This window comes from Lupinus angustifolius, chromosome LG12 (assembly GCF_001865875.1).
Source record: "Lupinus angustifolius cultivar Tanjil chromosome LG12, LupAngTanjil_v1.0, whole genome shotgun sequence".
Lineage (NCBI taxonomy): Eukaryota > Viridiplantae > Streptophyta > Magnoliopsida > Fabales > Fabaceae > Lupinus > Lupinus angustifolius.
Window position 1 is genome coordinate 1,499,686 of NC_032020.1, and position 10,966 is coordinate 1,510,651.

The 10,966-nt window shown below is 31.9% G+C and overlaps 2 protein-coding genes across 3 annotated transcripts; one reads left to right on the forward strand and one right to left on the reverse strand.

Annotated features, from left to right (window-relative positions):
- LOC109361643 (malate dehydrogenase, cytoplasmic-like) lies at positions 1,252 to 5,371 on the reverse strand. Of its 2 annotated transcripts, none has more exons than XM_019607160.1 (7): positions 5,302 to 5,371; positions 4,372 to 4,530; positions 3,732 to 3,907; positions 2,740 to 3,017; positions 2,512 to 2,647; positions 1,813 to 1,924; positions 1,252 to 1,521 (listed from the first exon to the last, which is right to left on the reverse strand). In XM_019607160.1, the coding sequence occupies exons 1-7, from the start codon at positions 5,345 to 5,347 to the stop codon at positions 1,427 to 1,429; spliced, it is 1,002 nt and encodes a 333-aa protein (XP_019462705.1). In that variant the 5' UTR covers positions 5,348 to 5,371; the 3' UTR covers positions 1,252 to 1,426. The 2 variants fall into 2 exon arrangements, with proteins under 2 accessions (XP_019462705.1, XP_019462704.1); XM_019607159.1 differs by lacking the exon at positions 5,302 to 5,371 and adding an exon at positions 4,740 to 4,946.
- Positions 6,465 to 8,798, forward strand: LOC109361612. Its single transcript, XM_019607121.1, has 4 exons — positions 6,465 to 6,479; positions 6,555 to 6,674; positions 6,853 to 7,120; positions 8,233 to 8,798. Exons 2-4 carry the CDS (start codon positions 6,591 to 6,593, stop codon positions 8,379 to 8,381), a joined length of 501 nt encoding a protein of 166 aa, XP_019462666.1. The 5' UTR covers positions 6,465 to 6,479; positions 6,555 to 6,590; the 3' UTR covers positions 8,382 to 8,798.

A 10,966-nucleotide genomic window follows, 5' to 3' on the forward strand; every position in this document is an offset into this window, starting at 1 on the left:
ACTTATGCCACTCTCACAGTGAGGAGGAGGATCACCTATTTCTGCATTGCACTTTTGCATCTAGTCTCTGGGATTGGATCACTCATGTTTTCTCAATCAACCTGGACATCTCCTCTATCAAAAGAATTTTGGATGACTGTGATAAAATGATAAATAAGCAGGTTAAAGAGGTTCTCATAGCTTGTGTGATAAACACCTTAAGCACAATTTGGTTTTGCAGAAACCAGAAAAGATTTGAGGGAATTCTAATCTCTATCCCTATGGCAATCAGAAGGATCAAGAGGGACACTTCTTTAGCTGGAAATTCCTCCTCTGCATCTGCTTACCCCTCTGTTGAGGACCTCTTGATCCTTAGAAGTTTTAACATAAGTGTTAAGCTTAATCTTGCTCCCAGAATCACGGAAGTTAAATGGCTCCCTCCAGAATTGGGTTGGATCAAAGTCAACACAGATGGAGCGGCTCATGGAGCTCCAGGGCATGCAGGGGGCGGGGGAATTTTCCGTGATCATAATGGAGTGTTTATCACTGCTTTCTCTAAGTATCTAAACATTCAGAATGCCATCTTCGCTGAGTTTCATGCAACTTTGCATGCTGTGCAAACTGCTTATAACAGAGGGGGGAAGCAGCTTTGGATTGAGGTTGATTCAAGCATGCTCTTGGACATCTTTAATGGTAATTCTAATCCCCCTGGAGTCTGCAGAATGATTGGATAAAGTGCAAGGAGAAATTGCACACAATGAACTACAAAATCACTCATATCTTTAGGGAAGGTAACAATTGTGCGGATAAATTAGCTTCGTTTAGCATTGTTTCAAGAACTTACACGGTTTGGAATGCAATTCCTACCTTTATCCTTAGTGATTATAACAGGAACAGATTGGGAATGCCCAATTATCGTTTCAAGAACATGTAATTCTCTTCCTCTATCAATTTATTGGGTGTAATCACACCTTTGTTCAAAAAAAAAAATAAAAAATAAAAAATAAAGTTCTCAAGTTCAATGTGTACCTCTTGTGTTTGTTATTATTATAGATATCCCTCCATTTCCATTTCCATTTCCATGTACAACTAATTAAAAAATACTACGATTTTAAGACATGTATATCAACTTAATGAACCTCAATTACTAGGAAAAACTTGTTTTCACCGCAATCTTAATTGATTTTTATGTTCCACAACTTAACCAACTCAACTACTTTTCGTGACGATATATTCTTAGAGTAAGAGATTCTCTTAAATAACTAAAAGTAATGCAAGAAATGAGCTACCACAATTTCTTCTATTTGAACTACTTCATTTTCATATAAGCATACAATTAAAAACCTAGTTTTAACCACAATTTAGAATGAAGCTGAAATTCTGCATTTTTATTTTTAAAGAACCACAAATATTAAGTAGTTATATTCTAAGTAAACATGGGTAGTAGTCAATTGAGGCATGACTTAGCCAATGTTTTCTCTTCAATGAGTTCTTCTGCAGTTTTATCCATCTTTTCCCTAGAGAATTCATCTATCTTCAGCCCTGAAACATTAGTATCAAAGGGATTTCTCAGTGGAAAAAAAAATATAAGAAAATGAGGAAGTAATGTACAATATAATACAAAGACACTGGTAGTTTTATTTCTTGTAATTTTTTTGCATAAAGATTCAAAAAACCTCTTTGGTAACTTAGAAATATAAAGTTTTCATGGTTTTACACTCCTCTCTCTAGGTTAACAATATTAAAAGTAAGTTGAAATGATGGGTTAGAAATTGGTGACAGAAATTTAATAAGACAGAACTTATAATAAAAATAAAAAATATATATATATACCTTGTACAATATTCCAATCTCCTTTTTCACATGTAACAGGAAATGAGTAAATGAGACCAGGTTGGATACCATAAGATCCATCAGAATACACTCCCATTGATACCCATGACCCCTGAGGTAATGCAAAAAGAAACAAAAAATAATGAAATCAAATGAGCACTTGTGCATGTACTATAAACCCAAAACATCTATTTCAGAATGTATGGTTGTCTCTAAAGCATAGATACGTTGAACAACCTCATGTGTCGATATCGGATACGTATCCAACACGGATATACTCGGATTCGTGAAGGGTGCATATCCATAAAGTATCCAACAAATAAAAATAAAAAAATAAATAAAGATGAATATACGTACCTGATACGTTATCAATTATTCTACTATATTTTCTAGTTTTGGTACTTGGAATTTTGGACGATAATGATTTACAATTTCCATTATATTTTCTCATTTTTGATATTTTGATTTAAACTTATAATTTTATCATATTTTATGTATTTTTTACTATTTTATACACGTATCCCCTGAACGTATCATATTCTATATTTTAAAAAAAATTGCGTCGACATATCGGATATGTATCATATCCGATACACATATCCATATTCATGCTTCATAGGTAGCTGCTCCTCTCAATAAATGTCGCTAACAAGAATTGAACTTTAACATTTTGTTTTATATAAGATAAAGAAAACGGACCTTTGGAGTACCTAGAACCCAATCACGTATGTGATCACAAGCAGCACTTGCTGCTGATAATGCACTAGACAGCTTCCTTGCTTTAATTATTGCTGCCCCACGTTGCTGAACAATGGATATGAACTCTGTCTTTACCCTACAACAACATATCGTAATATCTATACACTGTTAGTGTAAAGTTCGAAAATACTAAACAAAACAAAGGAAGTAAAATTGAGAATGAGATACCAATTGTCATCAGAAACTAGTTCTTTAACTGGCTTGTGGCCACTGCTGGTGTTGATAGTTGCATGGTTAACATCTGGATATTGTGTTGAAGAGTGATTTCCCCATATTATGACATTTTTGACATCACTAACATGTACATTTACCCTTTCAGATATTTGGCCTAATGCTCTATTATGATCAAGTCTTGTAAGACAAGTTATGTTTTTCTCTGGGATTGAAGGAGCAAATTCTTTCAATATTAGAGCATTGGTGTTTGCTGGATTTGCCACCACTAGTACCTACCATTCACCAACAACATAATTGAAATGTATGAACACAATGAGTAAAAACTTCATAGTGATTTATTTGCATAGGAGTATGAATGTTTTACATGCTAATGATTGACATATATGAAATAACTTGATGACAGATAGAAATCGAGTTGGTGTTGGTCTAGTAATATAAGGCACTGTTAGATCCCAAGATGACCAAAAGGTTAAGAGTTGATTATTGCGAACGACATTTGTTGGGAGGGGTATCCACGTACTCTGAAATGGATTAATTCCTTACTCAAAAAGGTGAGAAAATACTCTTGGTAGTATCAAAAAAAGATAGAGATAGAACCTTTCTATTTTGAATGGATGGTGTAATGTGATTTATGTGTTCAATTTGTTCATTTTTTAGCGAATAAATACTTAAAGACCTAAAATGGTCCCTAAAAATTTCAAATGTGGGTCAAATTAGTTCCTTTTTAGCATGTTTTACAATATTCGGTAAGGACTAATTTGACCTACATTTGAAATTTTTGGTAACTATTTTAGGTCTTATCTGTTTTAAATGATTAAAAATGGTAAGGTCGAAAAAATAAGAGGGACTAAAACGAGTATTTACTTTCTTATTTTTTTTAGCAATAGCAAAAGTGGTATGTTGTCAACTATCTTCAAAATTAAAACTTAGGCTACTTAAGTTGGAGAAAAGGTGCATATAAAGATGCTAGAAAAGAAGGTTCTAACCTTACAATCTGAAGCAGCATGTTGCTCCAATGCTGAAGCTTGAGCCTTGTATATAGATACATTTTTAGACATCACATCTTTTCTTTCCATTCCTTCTTTCCTTGGGAATCCACCAACCATAACAGCAATGTTTACACCTTTGCAAGCTTCAGTAACATCCGTTGTAGCAACAACACCTATTATATTTATATATTATAAGATATCAAGTTATCAACAATATGCAATTATGAATGACGACTCAATTTGGTTCTAGAGATTGGCATTATTGGGCAATTTGGTCTCCGACTTTGCATACCATCAAATCAATTTGGTCTTTGGTGTCTAACGCCCATTATTCCTATAGACCAAATTGATTCGGAGCGGTGGGTAAAGTCGGAGAACAAATCGATATTTTTGCAATGTGAGATACTAAATTGACAGATGACATCAATTTCAGGACCAAATTGTCGTTTTACGTATGCACTATTAGCATAAAGGTAAGGTTGATTATGAGGTCACAGATTTAAATCCTGGAAATAATCTTTCCGCTTGATGGATAAGGTTGCGTACACCTATCCTACTAGACCTCAGCAAGTGGAAGTCTCGTATACTGGGCCGATATATTTTAGATAGGGGAGAATAAATTTGAAAAATAGCATACCTCTAAGAAGTGGAAAAGCAGCATCAATGAGTTCCATCTTAACCCCTTTTAAGGCATCTGCTGCTGGTTCAATGTCAAGCATGTGCAGAATTACTGGCTGATTTGGACCCAGCATCACTCCTCTTGCAATCATTGGAACAAGAGCATAACCAATTTGCCCTGTTCTTCAACCAAATCAGAATAAGGTTATGATTATTTTAACAAATTCAATCAAATTGGTACTATACCAAATTTCCAATTATACATCATACTAAGATTATAAATATGCACATCAGATATGCTAATGAATTTCTATAAGGGATATGAAAATCGTGAGAAAAATAAATCTGGGCATGGTCGGTTAAGATTAAAAGTTAAAGATAACGTGCCTGCAGCACCGGTAACCAACACAGTGATTGGTTCACTCTCTGGATATAGAAGACCACACATATATCTAATGATCTTCCAAAACAAAGAAAAACAAATTAAAACAAGAAGAATTTTCTGAAGAATTGTGTGATCCACATTCTCCAATGAAAGCATTTCCATGATTAGTTTCTCTTATGATATCCACAACACATGAACCAATCTAACTCATTAGTGCATTAGCTTCAATATATAATAACATCAATTTTAGAAGAATCTATGCACATTCCTCTACAACAAGGCACTTCATATTCCTAACATAGTCTACAAGAAATGCAAGTACTAGAGATCAATAACCTTAACAGCAAAGAAAAGAACATTCTTTAAATTTTTCAAAATTATAATTTCCACACATTTTATTAGATGTCAATCATACTATAAATCAATCATACATCACCTCATAAGTCTAAGACATTTTTTTTAATAATGTAACAATAAATAATGGGTTGATAATATAAAAAAATTAAGAGGAACATTGCATGGATTAAATCCATACTTAATCAAAGTAATAAAATTAGTAATTACCAGCAGCACCAGTGACCAGAACTCTAACTGGATCTGTGGCCACCATTGTCACTAACAATATATAGTTTATAAAAAGGTATAAGAGTTTAAAAGTGATGGTAATTAAGGATATATATATATATATATGTATAGATAGATATATGTATAGATAGATATATGTATAGATAGATAAATTGTAGTGATGGTGAAACAGTTAGAGGAATGTGTCACCAAGAAAGATAGGGAAGAAATAGTCCAAGTCCATTTTCACCATATGATTATACTAATTTGTTAATATAAGCATTTTGTGTATGACTAATTTCTTCTTATTTAAAAAATGTATTAGATTTGTTATTTTAATTATTTAAATTAAAGTCATATATGTAAAATTTATGATTATCAAGATTATTGTCGTGAAAATTATTGTGTAAATATTAAAGGTTATATTTTATTTTTTATAATTTTATTTTGTGTTGAAGAGAATTTTGTGAGATTGAATTTTGTTTGTTAATATATTTTCTTCACGTGATATTTTAATTTTACCAAGACAATTACATTTAATTGTGAACTCATCTAAAAAAACTGTACTACTAAGAATATTTTTCGCATTTTTTTTTGTAAGGAACTAATCTCTTTCGGGGTTTGTGACTGTTCTTAGATCCGATTAAATTTAATGCATACTTATTTTCGATAAAGTCTTCTTAATATTATTTATTATTATGCATATATAATTTCATAAATGAAATACTATATGTATATATATTGTTAATCATGTATATATGCTGAAAAAATGAGAGAATCATATGATATTTTCAACCAAACAGATATTATTACTCTATACATAAATTAAATAGAAACACATACAAATAAGATGAGTAAGTAATAATAGGATGAGTCTGGGGCGGGTATGTTTGTCCCCTACCCAACCCTAAACATGACATGATCTATTTTTTTTAAGCGAAACTCGACCCTAAACCTAATCAGATCCAACCAATTTAAGTTCGAGAGTCAAACTAAAACCGTTAATTTGGATTAATTAAATATCAATAGTAGATGATGCAATGTGAATGCATAAATCTTTTTATCTAATAATAATAGGATTAAGGTTGTTTATGATGTAATATATAAGTTAAGTTTTGAACTCTCACACCTTGTTTCTCTATTGTGCTGAGTTAGCGAGCAGGGTTACGACTTACAAGGTAAGGTACTAACTATCTTCTTTTCATTCTTTTTCTCTTTTGCTTACAAACTGTTTGATGAAATGCTTCACTTAGGATTACACCTTTTCTTCATTATTTACACCTTCAAATATGGATGAGACCATGAAAAAGTTTCAAAACAAATTAACAGAAGTCGAATTGGTAGCTGAACATCTTCTTTTAGCACGACATCAGGTATTTCTTATTCAAAGCTCATGCTACTACCTTTATTTCAATTTCCTAGTATCAATTCAAAAATCTCTTTCATTATATCACTAAAAACTTGTTTTTTTTATTTTTCTGAATTCATTGTTTAATTGCTTTTCTATATAATTAAGTGGGTACTTAACTGCCCTATTTTGTAATAATTCAGAGTGTTGAGAATGATAGATTGAGAAATGGGAATAGAGAAGCACTTACTGCTTTAAGGAAAAGGGCTCAGACAACAAAGAGTAGTGTCCCATCGCCCTTTGGATCAATAATGAAAGGAGTTTCCGGGACCGGCTCGAAACCTTTGGTGCAAGAGGTGTGTACTGTTTGTGGCAATCATGACTCTTTTGAGCAGACGTGGATGATGTTTCCAGGAACTGATCTGTTTGCTACAATTCCGTTTCATGCTGCTCACACTATATTGGAAACAGGTCCTTCATTCCTTCCCTCCCACCCTGTCTTGTTGCCCTAAATTACATGATATCATGCGAAAATAGAACGTAAGAAAATGCTGTAGATGTATGCCCGTGTTAGTCGATCTTTTTTATTTGATGGGCCAAAAGGCTTGATTAGCTATTACTTCTGTATATGTGTGCATTCTACAGTAGCAGAGTATTTAAGTGCAGTTGTGGTTATGTTTACAGCAATTGCGCAAGATTGCAGTTAAATGCTGTTGATGTGGCCACAATTGTGATTATGATTTCGTTGTGGAGACTTCCGTAAAGCAATATTGCGGCCACAATTGATGTTCGAACCACAATTTAATACCTTGTATAGTAATCATGTTTGGTAATCACCTATGATGCAATGTTGACATCTTTTTTTTGTGGACTTTAAACATATTTCCTCAGTGTAATTTGAGATCCCCCCCCCCCATATATATTGCATGTAATACCGGATTGGAATGCAATTATGGTTTTATTTGTTAGTTTGGAACTTTGGATTCTGGATCATAAAATGGCTTTCCTATTTGATACAAGAGATTGTATTTAGATGCAATAATGTGTCTCTGCTATATTAACTGTTTCTGTTTTCTTGATTTGTAAATCTTCTTAAGATAGTTTAATTGTTTGTTATATATTTTATTCATTCAAACTGATTGTGGTAATTCCTTCATGTGATTTGAAACCCTGCAATGCTGAAAGGGATGTAATTTTACCTAAATGTGTGGTATTGTCAACCAAATTATTTATATTTTCAAATGCTGGAGTGATTTTTTTTACTTGGAACTAAATCTGAATCGTTAGCATGAAAACTTTCTGTGGACTTCTGTATGGTTTCTTTTTCATCCTAGAGCACAGGATACATAATTTTGATCAACAAATGATCAAAGCTCGGATGATTAAGAAAGATATTATGCATCAACTTTTAGTTCAGCGTTCATAACTTCTGATGAGATTGTTTATCTCCATTCTGTGATCATTATTACTTTTGCTAGAGAACTATAGCTTTGACTCAAATCATTTTATAAAAAAATTGATAAGAACTATACCTTTTATAAGAATCAATTGGTATCTTCCCTTGACAAACTATGCTTTCACAGATCAAAAAGAACTTGACTTTGAGGCAAAGAAACTACAGAGCACTGTGAAGGAAAAGTCTTACTTTATTTCAGAGACAGGTGCCCTTGCTGACAAGATAAGTCCAGGAATACTCAAATCTATGGTAACATTAAATGACCAGCCAAAGTAAGATGCTTGAGCTGACTATAGCACGAAGCCTTGTCGTAATATCATTGCGCGGAAATGGCTGTGTTTTCTGGTACTAACTTGTTGAGGCATTTTGGTAGCTTATCTACTCTGTTCCTATAGTTGTTTATAAAATGATTCCTATAACTGTGTTTCTCAAATTTATGCTATTGCTTCTATTTCAATTTTAGCATAATCAAGTTGTGTTCTTCTCTTCAAGGATTTATATTCTAATTTTTTTTATATTTGAATATAAATGTTCAGAGAAATTGTTGCTTGTGCGCATTTCATGATTGAATTTAAGAGTCAATAAGCTTTCTTGTCTGAAATATGATTGATGATAGAACATTATGACATCGTTCAATCTATGTAGCCGACCTCACCTAGTGTGATAAAGGCTTGATTGTTGTTGTTGTTGTTGTTATTTTAAGCTTTCTTGTAAAATTCGATTCCTATATTGATGCATACTTTAAACAACACTCTTTTTTATGCTGTAATAATTCAAAAGCATAAGGTGTAAGGATTTTTGCAGCATGTTCCTCAATAGGCAAGCTTGTACTTATCATCCATTTTAAAATCATACTAGAAATAATCATCTCTATCCTTCAAAGTTATGCATAGTTTTAGAGTTTATGTTGCATCATTCTTTTGCTGAATGCAACTTTGAGATTCAAGAAATTTTCTGATATCCTTTTGCATAAATGGTAAATGACCTGAATCAATACCATTTTCCAACTTAAGCACTTCCAGCATAAGATTTACCCAACAACTAGCTTTTGACCACAATAATATACACTTAGTCTATAGTATAGATTTCATGATAAGCTGGAAAAAATTGAACTTTTTCATCTAATAATTCATTTTTGTGGGAATTCTTAAAATTTGAACTTTTTCTTCTCTGAAAACAACATTCTTGCATTAGAATTAGACCTTCAAGATTTTCTGTTCCTCTGATGATCTAGTTCCTGAACCTTTTGAGACTTAGCAATGCTACCATGATGACAAAATCTCATTCTCACCACGAATTTCTCTTTATTTGATACAACATGTTCGGGCCTGATAGAAAACTCATTCTTTTAGGCAAACACAGAATAAAAATTCAAATGTTCCTCATAATTATTGAATTTTCACCAAAATTATCAAGTTTTAAATGTCTATTCAATGTATCATCTAAGTATTTTTAAGGCATCATTATATCATATAAATCTTGTACTACAAAAAAGAAAAGGAAAAATAATTTACATGGATACCCAGATGATATATATATATATAATTAACCCTTTAAGCTACTAAAATGAGAAGAAAAAAAGTGAAAGTGGATTTCAGTTAAGTTAATGCAACAAAAAACTTTAGCAAAGACAGTGTAGATTTCTCACAGGTATCCTCGCACCGGAGGCAATCTTATCCGAGCCGGGAAGATATGTGGGGCTAACTCTCTCAGCGGATATTTTTTCCACATAATTGCACCGTATTTTATCCAGAAACTAGAGAGTGCAAAAATTAGAACTTAGAAGAAAAAAAAAATAAGGTTAGAGTGCAGGACCTGTTCCAATTATCTCTAACTCCAAAAGGCATTAACCATCTTTGAATGAAGTATTCACTCAATATTTTAAATTATATCACACAACTATAACTTTCGTCACAATATTACAATTCTTATGTGTCCATTAGAATTAAAAAAATTCTTATGTGTCCTTCTCATATTACTTCTGTTAATGGTTTTCAATATGATCTTGTTTTTATTGATTACTTTACCGGAGATACTTGGTTGTACCTATTAAAAAAGAAATGTGACATTTATACAATTATTTTCATAAGTGTCACAATTGAATAAAGTTTCTCATTTAGAATCATATTAACTCATGCGCACTTTAGTTTCTTTAAGTACACTTATATTGATCTCAATTATGATGTTTGGGCTCTCAAGGTCTATTAACTTTGTTGGATGAGAATTAATGGTTGAATTAAGCTAATGAACTAAGATGAATTTTCTCAATTACTTATTGTTGAGGTGTTATTTTCTTATCTATTATTACTTCCAAGAGTAATATTATATTCTCCTATTAATTCTCATACCCACAAAAAAATGATGCATTTATATCATCACCTTGTAACATATGTCACTTTTTTATAGATAGAATGATTAGTATGAGAATTTAGTAGAAGAATATATCATTTTCGTACTTCTAAAAAAAAGGCAGAATTGCATAAGCACATGCACATATTTTGATAGCCATCGTTTTCTGTTTCTAAAAATGATCAAACATTATTTTAAGATGAATGTTATTCATCTTATCCAGGGTTCCTTATATAACCATTTTCCACGTAAGCCTATCATCATCACCATTTAACTTTCTTTAATTATTTTCACCTTTTAAATGCTAAATCCCATTGAGGAATATATCAATTTATATAGACAAAAATTCATCTTACGTTATTTTTTTTTACTTTCAAGTTGTTCTATTGAGTTTGTTTGTCAAATAGGTTCTTTAACTATTTTTATATTAGTCATTTCCATATTAATTTGGTAGTTTAAAATTTATTTTTTTGCAATGGTACAACTTTAAAAAAAGTAATAGAGGGTGGTCT

Bases quoted from the DNA above. Each gene is read 5' to 3' on its own strand.
- LOC109361643 (XM_019607159.1), bottom strand. From the start codon at position 4,899: ATGGAAATGCTTTCATTGGAGAATGTGGATCACACAATTCTTCAGAAA. The intron at 4,531-4,739 runs GCACGTTATCTT...GTTGAAGAACAG, and splicing joins GTTGGTTACCGGTGCTGCAG to GGCAAATTGGTTATGCTCTT. The intron at 3,018-3,731 runs GTTAGAACCTTC...GGTGAATGGTAG, and splicing joins ATGCTGCTTCAGATTGTAAG to GTACTAGTGGTGGCAAATCC.
- LOC109361612 (XM_019607121.1), top strand. From the start codon at position 6,591: ATGGATGAGACCATGAAAAAGTTTCAAAACAAATTAACAGAAGTCGAA. The intron at 6,675-6,852 runs GTATTTCTTATT...GTAATAATTCAG, and splicing joins TTCTTTTAGCACGACATCAG to AGTGTTGAGAATGATAGATT. The intron at 7,121-8,232 runs GTCCTTCATTCC...ATGCTTTCACAG, and splicing joins TCACACTATATTGGAAACAG to ATCAAAAAGAACTTGACTTT.